Source organism: Panthera uncia (genome assembly GCF_023721935.1).
Source record: "Panthera uncia isolate 11264 chromosome D3 unlocalized genomic scaffold, Puncia_PCG_1.0 HiC_scaffold_8, whole genome shotgun sequence".
Lineage (NCBI taxonomy): Eukaryota > Metazoa > Chordata > Mammalia > Carnivora > Felidae > Panthera > Panthera uncia.
In genome coordinates this window covers 39,256,136-39,277,973 of record NW_026057586.1, presented here as the reverse complement: position 1 = coordinate 39,277,973, position 21,838 = coordinate 39,256,136, and the positions used below count along the sequence as shown (strand labels likewise).

Sequence of the window (21,838 nt, the reverse complement as noted above, 5' to 3'; positions counted from 1 at the left end):
TAAATATCTTTTAGGGGGATTCTTTTGAGTTTATTTGGATCTGCATTTCATGTTTTTCATCAAAATAAACATATTATTTTTATGCTTTTTATGGTTTAAGTGCAATTCCCAGTGGTAGCTGATAACTTAAGCTAGGCTAATACAATGAGCAGAAATATGAGAAGAGCATGCCAAAATTTTAGCACTTGGTTTGATAAGTGAATGGTCAATAATTATTTACTGAATGTTCAATGCATTCCCTGAATACCAAACCTAAATTAGTCAGACTGTTATTTGTGACCTTGTTTAAGATATTACTTCACCTCTTGTCTTTCACTGTCTTCCTCTGAGACAATCTAATTTCAGTAACAGACGTATAGAAAATTGCCACAGTATGGTCATTAAAAGCAGGTAATCAGTAGCTAAATTGCTGGGGTTAAATCCTGTCTCTCCTATTAGTTCTGTGACCCTGGGCAAAATACGTAACCTCTATGTACTTCAGTTGCCTCTTCTGTAAAATGGGAACACTGTGATAACACCTCCTAGGGTTCTTTAAGAATTAAATGAATTAAAATTCACAAAACACAGAGGACAATGTCTGGCATTTAGTAAGGATAAGATAAATGCCTTGTTAAAGAAAAAAAAAGAAAATGAAACAATGTCTATTCCATAAACATGGAATCTGTTTTCCAAGTCCTTTATACTTCCTCTGCTTTAAGGTGTTTCCCCCTCTTCTTCTCACACAATGTCCCTCTTTCTCTATTTATATTGAGTTACTTATTCCTGGAAGCTTGTTTCAAGTCCCATCTATTTTACAATGGAATTCAGGCCTAAGTAGGTTTCTCCACTGCCCAGCCATAAGGTTTATTATCTATACCTGGTAACACACAACCATACAACTAGTTATTCCCTAGTATTGTCTATATCTACATCTTTATTTCATTTCTGATATTCCTTGTATTACATTCTATTCCCTAATAATATAAAATCAGTTGCCATTTCCCCTGTATCCCTGCACTATTCCATTTTATTCTCACATATCTTTGTTTCAGCCATTTCCTCTTTCTATACCCTCCTGCCCATCTTTTGTTGATATCCCTTCGCCTTTCAAGATTTTGGTTATGAGCTAACCTTTTAAGAAAACGGACCTTACATTCACAGGCTGTGCTAAGTGCCCTTCTCCTTGACATCATTTATATTTTCACAATATACTGTGTCTTCCTCCTCTGAGATTGCAAGCTATTTGACGAAACAGATTATATCTTCCACCTTTGGACTCTCAGTGTCTAGCAAAGAAGGCACATAGAAGGCACACCCCAAAACGTGTCTTGAAGTTAATTGATATTCTTCAATTTAACTGTAATTTGCTTAAGGTCAAAGATCACGATGTATATTGCCTACATTCTATTGGTGTTCAATAAGTACAGAGTGAAATCAGTGTTTCAATATGTTATGGAAATTTACCTCCTTCCCCACATCAATCAAAATAGAATTCTAATGGTGTACTTTCAGCATAGAAAGAGAAGGAAACAATCGGTCCTAAAGGTCGGGGTATAGAAGAAATCAGCTCAGGTTCTTAGGTGCTGTGATCCTAGTTTCTCGAATTCCCATGAGTTTGAAACGATGTCAGATACAGAGTTTCAAGTTCCAGGAGGTAAAAAGATTAGAATATATAAATGCTTCTGGGATTAATTAACTTTGGAAAATTTTGGCAAGAAGTGGTTTCATTTTCAGAATCATCTTACAACAGCATTAGGGGGGAAAAAGAGAAGAAAATGAGTTAAGGTTATAAATTATTTACCATGGCAGAGTGCATTGATAGCATACATCATCTCATCTAATTTTCGTAGCAACCCTTGGATAGGTGCTGTTTATACCTATTTCACATTCCAGATGACACCACCGAACAAGCAAGCAACCAACTTGCCAACCCACCTATCCCCAAACTCAAACTCGGGCACTCAAAGCCATTAAGTCTGTATCTTCAATTTAACACAGAGAGATGAAACAAAAATAACTGTACTCTTTAATCTATTTTGAACTATTTACACAAGTAATTAAGCAAAATGAATTGCTAAAATGCAGTTCAGTACCTCTCCTGCCATCTCATATACCCCTTAAAGCCTCATTTTTCTCCTTAGTACATAGCAATACTATATTTTTAACTTGTTTGTTTACTGTCTTGTTTTCCCCATTGAAATGTAAGTTCCATAAGAACAAGAATTTTTGTTTGGTTTGTTTATTATTGTGTTTTTTTTCATGGAAAGGTTTTTATTTTTCTCTAGTCCAATTTAACAATATTTTTCTTATGGTGTTCTCTCTTAAGAAGGACTTTCTTATCTCAATACGATTTAATATTCTATATTTTTAAAAAAAGATATTATAGGTTGTTAATGCTTATTATGTAATGTATGTAATGCTTATTATGCTTATGTATAAACTTTTACTTTATTCTTCAAATATTTGCTGTTATTATTCAGATAGGTGGCAAGATATTTCACGCTCATCATATACAATTTAAAATTCTACTCTCATTGTATTCTAAATTCCAAATGTTTCTGAGGCATTTTTGGATTCTCTATTTCAGTGCACATCCTCAGGCCTGCTGACTGTTTTGTTAATAAAGTTTTATTGGAACACAGTTATATCCATTCATATACTATTTTCTAAAGCTGCTTCCTGTACAATGCGGAGATGATTACTTGCAACAGAGACTCTTTCTTCCAAAGCTAAAAATATTTACTATCTGGTCCTTTAAAGAAAAAGTTTACCAGTTGCTCTGTTCTACAGATCTTTTCCTGCATTAATATTACGCTGTTTTAATTTAATTAATGTAGCTTTTTTTGGTAAGTTTCCCCACACAGTGGCATAAGATCCTGACGCCAACTCCAACAAAAAAATTTTTTTTAAATGTCAGAGCTATTCTTGTGGATTTTTGTCTTCCAAATGCATTTAGAAAACTCAAGATTCATTGAAAAATCTTGTCTGGATGTTGAGTATGACTGTATTGAATTTATGGATTTTTCAAATATTGAGACTCAAAAATTGGCATCTTCCCAATATGTACAATCTTCTCATCCATGAAGACATATAGGGTTACTTTCATTTGGGTCTTTGCTTATATCTTTTTAGTAGTGTTTTGTAGCTTTGCTAAAAGGATGAGCTAAGTTTGTTAGGTTTATTCTTAGAACTTTATACTTCAGGTTGCCATTTAAAATAACTGTCTTATTAATTCTAATGCTTTTCCGGTTGATCCTCTTTGGTTTTCTAAGAGAAATATCATACTGTGAGAAAATAATGACAGTTCTGTCTTTTCCCCACATAGTATCTGTACCTCTAGTTTATTTTTCTTGAGGTACTGCTAAAGGCTTTTTAGTGCAGTGATACACAGTAATAATGATAGAAGGAATCCTCACTTTTGGCCTAATTTTCATAAAATGCTTCCAGTAATTTATCATATAGTACATTTTATCAAGTTAATAGGATTTTATTCTAAACTATTTAGTGACTTTTATTAGAGTTAGTATATGTTGCTCTTGCTAGCAAATGTTTTTATGTATATATTGAGTAATTATATATGTAATATTTCTCCTTTAATCTGTCATATTAAATTACATTAACATATTTTCTCAACTTAAAAACTCACAGTTTTTTATGTGTGGCGTTTTTATTTTCTTTTACAAGCACAACTTGGAGATACTGCAGTTCCAGACCAACCCAAAAAAGCGAATGCTGAAATAAAGCAAGTCAAATGAATGTTTTTGGTTTCCCGGTGCATATAAAGGTTATGTTTTGCACTACACTGTAGTTTATTAGGTATGCAATACCACTATGTCTAAAAAACTGTACATAACTTAGCTAAAAATACTTCATTGCTAAACAATGCTAACCATCATGTGAGCTTTCAGTGAGTCATAATCTCTGCTGGTGAAGGGTCTTGTCTTGAGTTGATGGCTGCTGACTCTGTAGAGTGGTGGTTGCTGAAGGTTGGGGTGGCTGTGGCACTTTTTAAAAATAACGCAACAGTGAAGTTTGCCATATTGATTGGCTCTTCTTCAACGTGAACAATTTCTCTGTAGCCTGCGCTGCTGTCTGATGGCATTTTGCCCACAGTACAACTTCTTTCAAAATTGGAGTCCATCTTCTCAAACTCTGCCACTACTTGAGCGACTAAGTTTATATAATATTCTACATCTTTCATTGTCATTTCAACAATCTTCATAGCATTTTCACCAGGAGCAAATGCCACCTCAAGAAACCACTTTCTTTGCTCTTCCATAAGCAATTCCTCATTCGCTCAATTGTTCAACAATTCATTGAAGTGTACCAATTCAGTCACATCTTCAGGCTCCACTTCTAATTCTAGTTTTATTGCTATTTCCACCATATCTGCAATTACTTCCTCCACGGAAGTCTTGAACCTCTCAAGATCAACCATGAGGTTTGGAATCTATCACTTTCAAACTTCTACTAATGTTGATATTTTGACCTTGTCCCGTGAATCACAAATGCTCTTCTTTAATGGCTTGTAGAACGGTGACTCTAGAGGAAAAAACTGTTGATAGCAGCTATAGCAGTACAAAATGTATTCCCTAAAAAATAAGACTTGAAAGTTGAAAGTACTCCTGATCCCTGGGCTGCAGAAAGATCATTATGTTAGCAGGCATGAAACCATCATTCATCTTGTACACGTGTATCAGAGATCTTGGGTGATCAGGTGTATTGTCAGTAAGCAGTAATATTTTGAGAGGAATTATTTTTTTTTTCTGAGCAGTAGGTCTCACCTCAACAGTAGAATATTTACTGAAAATACTCAATAAACCATATTGTAAACAGATGTGTGTCATCCAAGCTTTGTTGTTCCATTTGTAGAGCACAGGCAGAGAGTCAGCTTGTCCTTTAAAATTTTGAAATGAGTCACTGACTTCTCTTTACCTATGAAAGTGCTAGATGGCATATTCTTTTAACAGAAGGCTGTTTTGTCCACATTGAAAATCTGTTGTTTATTGTGGTCATCTTCATTAATGATCTACTAGATCTTCTGGATAACTTGCTGCAGGTTCTACATCAGTAGTTTGCTGCTTCACCTTGCACTTTGATGTTATGGAGACAGTTTCTTTCCTTAAACTTGATGAACCGATCTCTGCTAGCTTCAGACTTTTCTTCTGCAGCCTTCTCACCTCTCTCAGCTTTTATACAACTGAAAAGAGTTAGGGCCCTGCTCTGGATTAGGTTTTGGTTTAAGGGAATTTTGTGGCTGGTTTGATCTTCTATATAGACCCCTAAAACTTTCTCTAATAAGGCCGTTTTCCCTTATTATCATTCACGTGTTCATTGGAGTAGCAATTTTAATATCCTTCAAGAGCTTTTCCTTTGCATTCATAACTTGGCTATCTATGTGGTACAAGAGGCCTACTTTTTGGCCTATTTGGCTTTTGACACTCCTTCCTCACTAAGCGTAATCATTTGTAGCTTCTGATTTAAAGTGAGAGACATGGAACAATTTTTTTTTTTCCAACTGAACACTTAGAGGCATTATAGCATTATTAATTGGCCTAATTTCAATATTATTGTGTCTCAGGGAATAGGGAGGCCTGACGAGAGGGAGAGAGAGAGGGTAACAGCCAGTCAGTGGAGCAGTCAGGACACACACAATATTTATTGATTAAGTTCATATTCTATCCATATGCACATATATGTATTTTTTGTAGCACCCGCAAAAAATTATAATAGTATAATATATAATGGTAATATAATATATTATATTATAATATATAATATATAATGGTAACAATAGTATAATATATAATGGTAATAAATATAATAGTATAATATATAATGGTAATCACAGATCAACATAACAAATATAACTGTAATGAAAAAGTCTGAAATATTGCGAGAATTATCAGAATGTGACACAGAGACACAAAGTGAGCAAAAGCTGCTGGAAAACAGTGCCGATCAACTTGCTTGATGCTGTGTTGCCACAAACCTTCAATTCGCAGAAAACATAATTATCTGCAAAGTGCAATAAAGTGAAGTGTGATAAAATGAGGTGTGTCTGTATTTCAAAAAAATTTGAAGACAATGTGCTAATATTTCCCATTGCATTTATAAATTTTTACATTTTTCTCTGGATTTCAGTCAGTTTTTGCTTTGTATGTTCTGAAGTTATGCTGTCATGTGCATTAAGGTCATGATTGAATTGTCTTAATAAGTTATATGTTATAAACATGAAATATCCACATGTGAGTGTTTTAATCCTTTTTGCCTCAAAGTCTCTCTCTTTGAAATTATGATTTCCTAACAAAATTAGAATTCCTTTTTCTTTTTGTCGATTCTATTCATTTGATAGTTACTTGTCTGAGGTGCATCTCTTCTATATGAGATGGGATTTGCTTTAAGACCAATCTCTAAATCTATAACTTTAAATGGTGCAAAAAAAAACCCATTTGTAGTTATGATTACCAATGTGTTTGGAGTTACTGTGTACATTTTTATATTAATTCTGTCCTCCTTCCGGCATTTTGAATTTTTCAATATGTTATGGTATTTTTTTTTCTCTAGTTGTTTGGGAGTTACAAATTTTACTTCTTGACTTCTAATGGATAGTCTTAAATCACTGGAAAATATATTTGGATACCTTTTCTACTACTATCTAAAGTTAACCAGTAAGACACAGTAATTTAATGTTATTCCTCACTCATAATGTCTCTAAATGTATATATTTTAAAAGTCCAAGTTTCTATAATTTCTTTTGTCTTTAAAAAGATAACACAGGCTCAGTGATTTTCTCCTATATCACAGTGTTAAGTGATTTGAGTTTTTTAAATTAAGTTAATTTTAATTCCAGTATAGTTAACATAGAGTGTTATATTAGTTTTAGGTGTATAATATAGTGGTTCAACAATTCTATACATTAGTGCTCATCCTGGTAAGTGTACTCTTTAATCTCCATCACCATGAATACCTGGGCTGTTTCCATAGTTTGTCTATTGTAAAAATTCTTCAATAAACATAGGAGTGCATGTATCTCTTTGAATTAACATTTTTGCATTTTGGGGGTAAATAACCAGTAGTGTGATTACTGGGTTGTAGGGTAGTTCTATTTTTAATTTTTGAGTAACCTCCATGCTGTTTTTCATAGTGGTCGCACCAGTTTGCATTCCCACCAACAGTGTCAGAGAGTTATTTTTTTCTCCACATCCTCACCAACACTTGTTGTTTCTTGTCTTTTTGATTTTAGCCATCCTGACAGGTGTAAGGTGATATCTCATTGTAGTTTAGATTTGCATTTCCCTGATGATGAGTGATGTTGAGCATCTTTTTTATTTAAGGATTTATTTATTTATTTATTGACAGAGACAGCGCGAGTGGGGGAGGGGCAGAGAGAGCGAAAGAATCCCAAGCAGACTCTGCACTGCCAGCACAGAGCCCGATACGGGTCTCAAAATCATGAAACTGTGAGCTCATGACCTGAGAAGAAATCAAGAGTCGGACACTTAACCGACGAGCCACCCAGATGCCCCAATGTTGAGTATATTTTGATGTGTCTGTTGGCCATCTGTATGTCTTCTTTGGAGAAATGTGTGCTCATGTCTTCTACCCATTTTTAAATTGGATTATTTGTTTTTTGGGTGTTGAGTTATATCATGTCTTTATATATTTTGCATACTAGCCCATCGCATATGTCATTTACAAATATCTCCTTCCATTAAATAGGTTGCCTTTTACTTTTATTGTTTCTTTGCTGTGCAGAAGCTTTTTATTTTGATGTAATAGTCTCAATAGCTTATTTTTGCTTTTGTTTCCCTTGCCTCAGGAGACGCATCTAGAAAAATGTTGCTATCGGGGCGCCTGGGTGGCGCAGTCGGTTAAGCGTCCGACTTCAGCCAGGTCACGATCTCACGGTCCGTGAGTTCGAGCCCCGCGTCAGGCTCTGGGCTGATGGCTCGGAGCCTGGAGCCTGTTTCCGATTCTGTGTCTCCCTCTCTCTCTGCCCCTCCCCCGTTCATGCTATGTCTCTCTCTGTCACAAAAATAAATTAAAAAAAAAAAAAAAAAAAAAAAAAAAAAAAAAAAAAAAAAAAAAAGAAAAATGTTGCTATGGCTGATGTCAGAGACCTTACTGCTTGTGCTCACTTCTGGAATTTTTACGGTTTCAGGTCTTAAGCCTTTAATCCATTTTGAGTATATTTTTGTGTGAATGGTGTAAGAACGTGCTCCAGTTTCATTCTTTTTCATGTAGCTGTCCAGTTCTCCCAACAACACTTGAAGAGGCTGTCTTTTTCCTATTGGATATTCTTTTCTCCTTTGACCATATAATTATTTTTTCCCCTGGGTTTCTATTCTGTTCTATTGATCTATGTGTCTATTTTTGTGCCAGTACCATACACTTTTGATCACTGTAGCTTTGTAATACAACTTGAGGACTGAAATTACGATGCCTCCAGTTTTTTTCTCTTTTAAGATTGCTTTGGCAATTCGGGGTCTTTTGTGGTTCCATACAAATTTTAGGATTGCTTGTTCTAGTTCTGTGAGAAATGTTGGTGGTATTTTGATAGGGATTACATTAAATATGTAGATTGCTTTGGGCAGTATAGACATTTTAACAATATTTGTTCTTTTAATCCATGAGCATGGAATGTTTTTCCATTTGTGTGTATGTGTGTGTGTGTGTGTGTGTGCGCGCACATGCGCGCGGAGTCTTTATCTGGCTGTGGGTAATACTGGCCTCACAGAATCCATAGAATACATCTGAAAGTTCTCCATCTTGTGATTTTTGGAATAGTTTGGGAAAAATAAGTATTAACTCTTCTTTAATTATTTGGTAGAATTTACCTGTGGAGCCATCTGGTCCTGAACTTTTGGTTTTTGGGAATTTTTTGATTACTGGTTCTATTTCATTGCTATTTTCTATTTCTTCCTAATTCAGTTTTGGTAGGTTATATGCTTCTAGGAATTTATCCATTTCTTCTAAGTTGTCCAATTTGTTGGCACATAATTTTTCATAGTATTCTCTTACAATTGTTTGTATTTCTGTGATATTGGCGGTTATTTCCCCTCTTTCACTTGTGATGTTGCTTATTTGAATCATCTCTTTCTTTCTCTCCTTTTTTTGAGGAGTCTGGTTAGGGGTTCATCAATTTTGTTGATCTTTTAAAAGAACCAGCATCCTGATTTCACTGCTGATTTCTATTGCTTTTTGTTTCTATATCATTTATTTCTGCTTTAATCTTTATTATTCCTTCCTTCTGCTGGTCTTAGGTTTTCTTTGTTTTTCTTTTTCTAGCTCCTTTAGATGTAAGTTTATGTTGTTTGTTTGATATTTTTCTTGTTTCTTGAGGTAGCCCTATATTGCATGAACTTCCCTCTTAGAACTATTTTTGCTGCAAAAACTCCAAAGATTTTGAGCAGTTATGTTTTCATTTTCATTTGTTTCCATGTAATTTTAAATTTTTTAATGTCTTATTTATTTTTGAGAGAGAGAGAGAGAGCGCGCGCAGGGAGGGGCAGAGAGAGGGAGACACAGAATCTGAAGCAGGCTTCAGGCTCTGAGCTGTCAGCACAGAGCCCGATGCAGGGCTCAAACTTGTGAACTGTGAGATCATGACCTGAGCTGAAATCAGATGCCCAACTGACTGAGCCACACAAGCGGCACCACCCCCCTACCCATGTAATTTTTAATTTTTTCTTTAATTTCTTGATTGATCCATTCATTGTTCAGTAGCAAGTTATATAGCCTTCACATATAGGTGTTCTTTTCAAGTTTGTTTTCCTGTGATTTCTAGTTTCATAGTGCTGTGGTCCGAAAGATACATGGTATGACTTAGATCTTTTTGAATTTGTTTAGAGTTGTTTTGTGGCCTAATATATGGTCTATTCTGGAGAATGTTCCATAGGCACTTGAAAAGAATGCGTATTCTGCTGTTTTAGAATGGAATCTTCTGAATATATCTGTTAAGTCCATCTGGTTCAGTGTGCCATTCAAAGCTACTGTTTCCTTGCTGATTTTTCTGTTTGGATGATCTGTCCGTTGGTGTAAGTGAGGTGTTAAAGTCCCCTACTATTATTGTATTACTATTGATTAGTTCCTTTACGTTTGTTATTAACTGTCTTATATATTTGGGTGCCTTCATATTGGGTGCATAAAAATTTACGATTGTTATATCATCTTGTTGGATTTTCCCTTTTATTATTATACAGTGCCCTTCTTTGTCTCTTATTACACTCTTTGTTTTAAAATTTAGTCTGATATAAGTATTGCTACTCCCAGCTTTCTTTTGACGCATTTGCATGATTAATGTTTTTCCATCCCCTCAGTTTCAATCTGCATGTGTCTTTATGTCTGAAATGAGTCTCTTGGGGCAGTATATAGAGGGGTCTTGTTTTTTTTTTTTTTATCCACTCTGTCACCCTATGTCTTTTGATTGGAGCATTTAGGCCATTTACATTCAAAGCAACTACTGATAGATTTGTTTTTATTGCCATTTTGTTACTTGATTTTGGTTGTTTTTGTGGTTTTCCTCTGATCTTTTTTTCTCTTGCTCTCTTTCATGGTTTGTTGGCCTTCTTTAGTGATATACTTGGATTCCACTGTCTTCTCTGCATATCTATTACTGGTTTTTGATTTGTGATTACCATTAAGTTTGTATGTAACATCTACTGTATATAGCAGTCTATATTAAGTGGTTATATTAAGATGGGTGCTTAAGTTTGAACTCATTCTTTACTCCCCCCCCCCCAACGTTTTAGGCATATGGTGTGATATTTTACATCCTTTTATTTGTGAATTCCTTGACTGATTTTTTACAGATACACTTATTTTTAATGCTTCTGTGCATTCAACTTTTTATCCTCTTACTTATGGACTTTGCTTTCCATTCAAAGAGTCCTCTTTAATATTTCTTGTAGGGCTGGTTTAGTGGTTATAACAACTTTAGTTTTTGTTTGTGTTAGAAACTCTGTCTCTCATTCTCTTCTGAATGGTTGCCTTACTGGATAGACTATTCTTGGCTGCAGATTTTCCTTTTTAGCAATTTGAAAAAATCATGGCACTCCCTTCTGGCCTGCAAAGTTTCTGCTGAAAAATCTGCTGATAGCCTTATGGGGTTTCCTTCGTTATAACTCTGCTTTTTTCTTGCTGCTTTAAAATTTTTTTATCACTACTTTTTTGCCATTTTAATTACCATGTGTCTTGGTATGGATCTCCTTGGTTGATTCTATTGGGGGATCTCTGTGCCTTTTGGATTTGGATATCTGTTTCCTTCCCCTGTTTTCACCTATTATTTAACCCATACATTTTCTGCCCCCTTTCTCTGTCTTCTTCTAGGATCCCTATAATGTGAATGTTGTTAACACTTAATGGAGTCATGAAGTTCCCTAAGTCTATTCTTATTTTGCATAATTCTTTTTTCTCTCATTTGCTCAGCTTGATTACTTTCCATTCCTCTGTCTTCCAGGTCATTAATTTGTTCCCCTGCTTACTCTAGCCTGCAATTTATTCCATCAAGTATATTTTTAATTTCTTTTGTTGTGTTCTTCACCTCTAATTTTTTTTTGAAATCTCTTTGTTAAGGGTCTCACTAATGTCCTCCACTCTTTCTCAAGTCCAGTGAATATCTTTATGATCATTATTTTATATTCTCTATCTGGCATATTACTTACCTCCATTTTGCTTTGTTCTCTTGATGTGGTTTTGTATTGTCCTTTCATTTGCGACATACTCCTTTGTCTCTTTATTTGGCCTTTCTCTCCGTGTCTGTTTCTTTGTGTTTGGAAAGTCAGCTACATCTCCTGCTCTTGAATGTAATGGCTTTATGAAGAAGACAGCCTATAGAGTCCTGTAGTGCAATGTCCCTTGTTCCCTAGGACCTGGCACTTTGGGTCTCCTATGTGAGTTGCATGTGCCCTGCTGTTGTGTCCTAGCCACTTTTTCCTTCAGTCTAGCCATTTACAGATTCTCTTTGCTGTTGTGTGCAATGTTGGGTCCCTGGCCAGGTAGGGCGCATTTTTAAAAAGCATGTGCTAGTCTGCTTATGAAATGAGATCCACTGCTGCTGCCACTGCTACTGTGGCTGCCTCAATTGAGGTTCCACAAAATGGTCAAGTTGGGAGATGATGTATTGGTGGGATTTGTGCTGGTCTTCTGGGGGAGGGGGCCTGCAAGGCTGGGACTGAGGCAAGAGTGACTGGAAAGGTGAATCCACAGAAGTGCGGGGATGGGGCTTGGTGTAAGCTAATTAGTTAGCAAGTGCCAAGTGTAGGTGTCATGCTGGTCCCCACAGGTGGCCCTGTGCTTATTATTGGGGGCAGGGGAGGTAAATAGCACCTTCTAGCTTCTTTCTTGCTGGAGAGGTCTTCCCTTGATCATTGCCTCTCTGGTCATGCTCTAAAATGAGTAAATAATTCTCCCTTCTGTATGTCCCTGGTATTTTCCAAACCGCTGCTTCCATGCTGTATCTCTACTGGCTTTTGTTGGATTGTCTCCTTAAGGATGGGGACTCCCCTTCCTAATGGCCTCCAGGCTCTCACAGAGCTGAGCCCCCTGATTTTTAAAATCCCAGGTTTTAAGTCCTGGTAACTGTAAAAACTCATGAGATTTGGTCCCTCTTGCTTTCAAAGCCAATTATGGGGTTTCCTCTTCCCTTGAGGGCTGTCTGGTGTGATAGTCTGTGTTTCGGCCTTCTCTGCACCCTCCCCACTGCTGGCAGCCACGGTCTGGTCTGTTTTACTCCCAAACCTCGTCTTCACCCCTCCTACCTTCTTCAGTGTGGCCTCGTCCCTAATTTTAGTTGTGGAGTTTTTTCTGCCAGACTTCAGGTCACTTTCTGAGTTATTCAAGCTGATGTGAGTGTTATCTAGTTGTCTCTGTGGGAAAAGGCGAGCTTAGGGGTCCTCCCACTCCACCATCTTCCCAGCCTCTAACCAAGTGAATTTAGATTTTTATCCTGTTACTTTTTTTCTGGATTTTTAAAATTTGCAAAGTTCTCGTCCAAAAATAAGAAATTGGTCTGTCCCTATATGTATTTTGTTTGTGTGTGTCCATGCACATGCACATGCACATGTCTGAAATGATTAAACACCTTACTTCTGTGTCATCAAAATTCTTGGCAAAGTACCCAGAGAATGCTTTTGTTTATTACTATACAGAGTTCTAGGCACCTAAAGCTTGAAAGAACCTTTAAGGTTATCACATTGAATCTTAATAAACCACTTCACCACATAATAAACCACATAATAATCAACTCACTCAACAAATATTTTGAGTCATTATGTTTCAAGAACTATTGTTGGTGCTAAGAGGATAAAGATGAACAAACCAGACATGCTTTTCAATGGAGAAGGCTCATTCTAGTGGGTGAAGGGATACAGACCACACACAAAGGTTTGTGCAAGAAGGTCAGGTGAACATTCCAGGAGTACAGCCTGAGGAGGTGCTCTCTGGGCTGACTCTTGGCCAGTTTGCTCTCTCTCAATCACTGCGCTGCTTTTGCTGGAGCACCAGCAGTGCATGCTTGGACAAAAATACTTCTGAAGAGTGTATTGCTCTTGAGCTCAAACTCACCATCCAACCTGTTCCACTATGGGTCCAAGTACTGCCCTCTGGAGGTCAACAAAATATATATGTGCCAATGTTCACGTAATCCTTTAAATGTTTGTCTTTCTAAGGTCTTTTCCTTTTATAATTAAACATTCTAAATTTGTATATTTTTCCTTCTCCCTGATTTTTATTAGATCGCTGCTCTCTAGTGTATCAATATGGCCCTTAAACTATAGTTCCCAAACCTGTATAAAATACTGCAGATATACTCAACTTTTGGAAAAAGGCAATGGAACTATCATCTCCTTTAACAAGACAAAACATTTGTGCCTATGAAGTCTAAGATCACATGAACATTCTGTTGCCACATCATATTCTCATTTAAATAATGAGTTAATCTCCAGTCTTTTTTCCAAATGAGATACCAAAGAGGTATTAAATATCACTATATTAAATAAATCAAAAGTAAAAAGAGAAAAATAATGCAATAATAGTACTTTAAATGGGCTTAGATATGAGGTTAGGACTATAAAATATGCCCTACACTATCAGATTCAATAAGTCTCATATGCTTGTCAGAGTTGGAACATGGCATTGGTCTTAAGACTGTAATAGCTCACTTTGGATCATATTAAAATTGCAGTCAACTAAAATCCATATATATATATGTATAAATATTTATATATATTTAATAAATGGCTTTGATGTCAAATACGCAAATTCTTTATTTCAGTTATAGTTCATCTTTCTGGTTTCTGCTTGATCACTGTTATTCAAAAGCTTATCTGGCCCACCTGGTTTTCTGCCATCTGCAGATTTACCAATTATGCTTTTTTTTTTTTCTGATAGTCCTGCAAGTAATTGTTCCAAGCCCAAGGGTGAAACAAAGTTTCTTTTTTATGCATCGCTATTTTGAATTGCTTTTGCTCAATATCAGTTATATATAGTTTACTTTTCAAAAGATTCATCAGATGATTTTCTCATCAAATAATTTACTAATATCTTATGGCATCATGTTAATACTACCTTCGAAATATAAAATGTTAGGTTTCCTAGTATTGACATGCTACTAAATCATATGAAAACAGAGGGCAATAGCCTCTGGTTTGTTAAGCAATTTTAGCCATGTTGACTCAAACCGTAGAGACTGACACCAGCAGACTCACTCTACAAACATATTAAATCACTCTATCATGTTCCAATTTAAAGATTTTTGATATAATGAGTGAAAACAAGATAGCCATGGGATACTTTCAGAAAACCTCAATGGCTTGCTATCATACACACTAAAAAACAACTGAGCAAGAATTGAACTAATTTCACTGATGGTGTAAAGCTCTAAAGGAGCTTAGAATCTTCTAGGAAGAAAAGCACAGCAGTAGGAATAAACTGTGGTTTGGTGATACGTACAGAATACAGTAAGAGGTCAAAGAAGAAGAAGGTGGGGGAAGTGCTCAGAAAGGATTTTGTAGATGAGATGTTTGATTTGAATCAGGTGTTCTTTAACAGGTACAGTAAAGAGTACTGCAGAAAGAGGTAAGACATTAGGCACAGGAAAGGAAGAAGGAGTCAAGAGGTTTCACACTAGAGAAATTTTGAAGTGGCTGAAATAGACTCTAAGGAACTAATGTGGAGAGGGATGAAGCTGCGGAAGTTAGCAGGGGTTGGGTCATGAAGGTCATTGTGTACCATGGTGACGGTTTAGGACTTGAGTTTTTCAGAGGATTGCCCATGTTTCTATAGTTTTATAGCAAGATTCTGAAAATTTTATTTTTTATATTCCTATTAAGAGCCAAGGTTGAAATATTCTAAATTAAAGGCATCTCCCTCAGATAAGAATGCACTAAGTTATGTTCCTCAGTTTCCCCATATACAATCCAGCCTTGCCACTGTCTCTCTAAATGCAGAATAGTTGAGTTGTCCTACTGATACCAACCTATCATTTCTAACCTTTCATTTCCACTGTTGTATAACAACCATCAAAATAAGTAACTTAAAATCAAGTTTGGTAAAAAAAAATGTATGGGTTAATTTTAATAAAAACTTAGAGTAAGGAGTTATAATAGGTTATGATTTGAGAGTTCACTTTACCAATATTCAGAAAGTTTCTACTGACATTTTCAATATTTCAATTAGAACATGCAAAATTACCTTTGAATATTTAAAAGGGAATCACAGATCACAGTCACTCCATAATTTTTAATGTACTGTCAACAGACTTTTAAGGAGAAAAAACACATGCCACTGTCTTCAGAAATACTGCAATTGTAATTTATACTCAAGTTTGTATATGAATATCTATTCAACCTACACGTTTAAGCTCTACCTTTCAAAACTCTAAATTTCTATTATTTAAATTTTTGTTATAATCCATTATCAGTGGAATCCTTATATACAGTATATGTATGCAAATAGAGTCTATATCCACCTTATATATGTACTTTGAATGGGATACACACACACACACACACACACACACACACACACACATACATCCTCAGAGGAAAATAGCAAAAATAGCCACCAGTAAAAATGAAGAAGACAAAAAAAAAAAGCCACCAGCTTTGGAAGTGTTATGCAAAATTCTTCAATTGTGGCAAAAGAATCATGAAATGCACACACAATTAAAATATTTAGAAAAAGGCTTGGTGTGTTTAGGTTCAGCATGCATTGTTTATGCTGCAAGTTTATGAAAATTGTGGTTTTAAAGCGTGTGTGCATTTTATTTTATAGAATACTTTTTTTTTTTCTTTTACTAGAACAAGGCGGTGTTTGTTTTCCTTTGGGAACTCACTTTTTATGCATATAATGACATTTCAAATAGTAAAATATGAATTAAAAATTTAATTTTCCAGTAATAGCCTTCACATAGTTAATAGGGGTTTCTAAACAGATCAGAGTCTTGAAATAAAGACAAGTGATCCACCAAAATTTCTACAAACAGTCGAATCTCACATGTATCTGGAACCATTGTTACATTCTAATCCCAAATTGCTTATTTTTCAAAGACAGTTATCTCCAAATCTGAAGAGGACGGGCCTCTTTCAAAATGGAAGGGGAAAGCAAACAGTTAAATAAAATAAACATAAGTGTCCTTTTCACTGAAGGAGGTTTCACACAAAAGCAACACAAGGCAACTGTTGACGGTATCTCTTAAACAGCTGAATGGCATCTGCAAAGCCTGAAGATTTGAAAATATATATTTACACCAAATATATTTATAAAAAATCTGTTTTGAGGTTTGTGAAAAATAAGCTCAATCTCCCTTTTCCCCCAAAGTATGCATGGTATATATGCTAACTTACTGAATTCATCCTTCATGCAATTCCAGTTTATTAAAGAGGTTAAAAATTTATAAAACTCTGATGGGATATGGTTTTAATGCTTCATCACACTACCCATCATTTGCTTTTCAATCTAGATCAGAATGATCTTTCCTACTTCCCTGCAATCACCTACCTGCACAGCTAATATTTTCTGAATACTCTCTTGAGAGTCTGTCTGGAACTTGGCCAGCCTCATCTGGCCGCAGAGGACCACCAGTTTGAAGTGATTCTGCCACACCTTGTGTATCCTTCTTTGCAGCTGACAGAGCTAAAGGGAAGAGGGAGGGGGCAAAAACACAAGTCAGAGTAGGAGAGGAAATTAATGGCAGTGTTCAAGAAGAATGATGGAGGGAAATATAGAAAGCAGTCAATAGCCCATTCTGCACTGTACGGACCTGACAGGAATTTCACAGTCTCCTGATTTTTCAGCCCACTCATGTGCATTCATCAGAAACCAGTCACATCTGGCCGCCAGGATGGGGGGTTAATTTTCTCTAAATGCCTCAGCAGTTTTGTTCTAGCTGAGGCAAACTCTGTGACTGCAAAGCTGATGAGTAAAATATTTCTACTTCACCCAGTTTAACTCAAAACCGATAGCCTCGGGACATATTGAACCTTTCTTTAAAAAAATAATCTTTTGAAGCTTTTTTGAATGGCACATCAGGTCGGGCCAAAGTTTAAAAATGCAACTTTAGGACTTTGATGGACACCATTGCTTCTTTTTTTTTCCGCATAAAGCTCACCATTGCTTGGCAATGTGTGCTGTAGAGCATGACAAAACTAAAGAGAATTAACTTAGCCATCAACTGCTGAGGGAGAACAATAACAGGGAAGAAATTTCCAGCTAGAACTCCCTATTAATCTGCCTCCCTCTGACTATGTGGCATGGAAACATCTCACTGCACTAAAGTACAGTGGACACAGTGGTTAGAGGTGACACGTTTAATACAACACAGAATTTACACAGGAAAAGATTTCTCCTATGAGGCATCCTATACTTTTTGGAAGTTTAATATAAAACCAAACAACAACAACTAACACAGTAGAAGTTTTACCAAGACAATGAACATTTGTCCCTCAACAGTTAACATAACCACACTACATAGAATTGCTACAATAAGGTTATTTTCAAAGAAATAAAGTTCATAAAAATAAATGATAAAAACCATATTAAAAACACTTTAATATATTGTCATTGAAACCTCTTTTTTTTTTGGTTATGTGGATAATTGTTTATGTTGATTTCTTTTAGTGTATTTTTCAGGGTGAAAAAATAAACACCACAAATTTCGTATCAAACATTTCTTCACGACAGAATAAAAACATGTCACAAATTATGGTTATTTTATGTTTTATTTATTGATCTGCATACTGGTTACATGTTAGGGATGCTTGCAAAATTTCATCAGACTGTGCATGGAGGGCTTGTGAACTCTTCTGGAAGCATATTTCAATAAAACAGTTTACTTAAAAACAATTTTTAACATAATCACCTGGTGTTGCATGTGAATTGGCTATAATCATTACCTTCATTATGCACTGTATTAAGCAACACACAGGTATTTATGCAGGTACACAGAATAAAAAACCACTATTCTTTGTTAACTGATCAACTTGTGATGAAAACATAACCTTGAAAACTATAGAATTTTCAGCTTGTTAAGTGCCGAAATACATTACTCCTGGAATTACATTAAGGGCAGTTCACATAATTTATGCTATTGAATTAAAGATTAACATCACTTTTTGAAGAGAAAATCTGTCAATATTAAATGGTTTTCTGTAATATTTAATAATTTTAATATAATATTAAAATAATTTTTCTGCCAACTTTGACAGCCATTGGGGCAGCGTATGCTGTATCTTAATGTACTCACTAAGACATTAAAGACACTTTAGTCTGTGGATTACCATTACTATGGTATCTGCAAATATGACAAAAGGCAAATAAGAGGAAGATAGATTTTAGAGGAATTCTTCAAACTGAAGGTAATTTTTTTTACAAGTGGGAGTTCTCAACATGTGAAAGATTTTACAAGTGGGAACTCATTAACCAAAGTGAACGGAATGGTAATGTTTCCCATATCCACATCGTAAATGAAGAGAACAACTGTATACATTAAATCTATTTTATTCAGTTTTCTGAATTTTGGCTTGAGGTAGCCACAAAGGTCTTAAATTAGTCCATATACAAATGCTAAACTACTTAATCTGAGAAGTTCCTTAAGTATCAACTAAGAAAGAGTAATATCTCAAGAGTGTTTTTGTTTGTTTGTTTGTTTGTTTGTTTTTAATTTATAGCTAATAGGCCTCTGAAAAAAGAACTGGGACAGAATAAAAACTGAAGGAATTCTTACAAAGAGAGAATCAGCATCCAGTAATCGTCACATATATACACACACATATCCACACTAAAGAAAATGAGATGATCAACAATAATATATATGGAGAAATATTTAAGATGCTGGAAATGACACTTGATTTAATATAAGACTTGACTATGCTGACAACTATTTTAAGAAAATGGTTATGATGAAAGCCCACTTATAAGATGTCAGTAGAGAGTTATCACTCAATAAATATTGAAATTAACTCAATAAAATGAACTGGTAAAATTTTAGTGGTGAAGCAAAGAAGAAAGACTTTCACGAACTTACTGGTTAATGAGAGAAGAGAAAAATAAACAAAGTAAACATAAGAGACACAAAAATAGGTAAAAGGAAAATGAAAGAGAGAGAAGTAAGTTGTGAGTGGAAAAGTACTTTGGGTAGACACAACTGAGGTTGGAAACCCAAAGGAACTGGAATGGTTTCTGACATCTCCACCTTCAATCAACCTTGTTTCTGTAATGAAAGTCTTCAATGATTATATCCTTGGAATGTAATCATTTATTCCTGATATGATTATATTCCTTCCTTCTCCTTCATATTTTAGGGAAGATGAAGTGGAATGAGAGAGGAAGTGGTAGAGAAACAAACAAACAAACAAACAAACAGACAAAATGGTAAGGGACACAGACACACTGGAAGGGGTTATAGCAACGGCACAGTAAGGACTTGCCATGCACTTAGAAGAATGGAATTTAGAACCATTGACAGAGTAACTAGGCTGCTGCTTAGCCCCAAGTGCATACTACAAAAATTTTGGAAAAGAATGTATATATTCTCATAGCAAACTCAGAAGGAGCACACTGGAACAGGAAAAGAGTCATTTTGAAAAAAAAGATACTCAACTTCAGTGCCCTCAGTTTTGTATACAAAGAGAAAGGATATTCAATGGCATCAGGAAAGCTGAGTCAGGGAACAGTTGGTGTGTACTCTGAGACATTTAAAATGGCAAAAAAGGGGGCGCCTGGGTGGCTCAGTCAGTTTCGAGTCTGACTCTTGATTTCAGCTCAGGTCATGATCTCATGGTTTGTGGGACTGAGCCCCACATTGGGCTCTGCGCTGACAGCATGGAGCCTGCTTGTAATTCTCTCTCTCTGCCCCTCCCATGCTGGCGCACGGGTGCTTTCTCTCTCTCTCTCTCTCAAAATAAAAAATTAACTTGAAAAAAAAAGTTTAAATGGCAAAAAGGAATGTAGTTTTCTTTCTTTTTTTATCCCCAGCTTATTTATTTATTTTAAATATAATTTATTGTCAAATGGGTTTCTATTCTGCAAATGGCTAGATTTCATTCTTTCTCATTACCAAGTACTATTCCATTGTATATATAAACCACATCTTCTTTACCCATTCATCACTTGATGGACATTTAGGTGCTTTCCATAGTTTGGCTATTGTTGAAAGTGCTGCTATAAACCTTGGGATATAAGTGCCCCTATGCATCAGCACTCCTGTCTCCTTTGGGTAGATTCCTAGCAGTGCTATTGCTGGGCCATAGGGTAGTTCTATTTTTAATTTTTTGAGGAATCTTCTCACTGTTTTCCAGAGCGGCTGCACCAGTTTGCATTCCCACCAGCAGTGCAAGAGGGTTCCCGTTTCTCCACATCCTCACCAGCATCTATAGTCTCCTGATTTGTTCATTTTAGCCTCTCTGACTGGCATGAGGTGATATCTCACTGCAGTTTTGACTTGTATTTCCCTGATGAGGAGTGACGTTGAGCATCTCTTCATGTGTCTGTCGGCCACCTGGATGTCTTCTTTGGAAAAGTGTCTATTCATGTCTTCTGCCCATTTCTTCACTGGATTATTTGTTTTTCAGGTGTGCAGTTTGATGAGTTCTTTATAGATTTTAGATACTAGCCTGTTATCCGATATGTCCTTTGCAAATATCTTCTCTCATTCTGTCAGTTGCCTTTTAGTTTTGTTGATTGTTTCCTTTGCAGTGCAGAAGCTTTTGATCATGATAAAGTTCCAATAGTTCATTTTTAGGAATGTAGTTTTCTAACAATGGTTTGTGGACAGTTTGAATTTGTAGTAGATTTGGTAAGTTGGGCTCCAGTACTTGCTTTGTGAGTTCTTTGCTGAAGGAAGCCCAAAGACAGAATTCATTGATATTTCTTTTGAGATAATGATCACTATGTAGCTATTCAGAATGAAAAAAAAAAAAATCAATGTCCAATGTCCAAAACCAATGACGTGGTATTTCAGATACAAAGAGCTGGTGTCAATGTCAGCATTGCATACAATGTCCATTTGTATACAATATACATTTATACATTTGGTAAAAATTCCTTCTGATTATATTTTATTAGTCTTCTATGATATTTATTAAATTTAAAGCTTGATATTCTCTGATAGTAAAATAGAGTAAAGTTGTCACTTGCAAGAATGAAAGATTCTCCATTTTCCTATGTTATACAAAATTATATGGATTCTGCTTTTAACCCAAGTTATTTGATGACTTATATAAATTCACGAAAACTAGCAACGCCTATATATCACATAAATCTGGCCTTAATACTAAATATAATACATATATTATAACATATAATATATATAATATATATAATATAATATATAATATATATATTATATATATTATATATA

At 35.5% G+C, this 21,838-nt stretch overlaps 1 protein-coding gene across 3 annotated transcripts in view; it reads right to left on the bottom strand.

Annotated features, from left to right (window-relative positions):
- The window catches only part of CCDC178 (coiled-coil domain containing 178), a 436,068-nt gene that overhangs the window by 27,164 nt on the left and 387,066 nt on the right, over window positions 1-21,838 (bottom strand). For all 3 annotated transcript variants that reach the window (XM_049620227.1, XM_049620228.1, XM_049620229.1), the window contains one exon: window positions 16,981-17,115. In XM_049620227.1, the coding sequence (XP_049476184.1) occupies window positions 16,981-17,115 (135 nt within the window). The remainder of the gene's footprint in view (window positions 1-16,980; window positions 17,116-21,838) is intronic.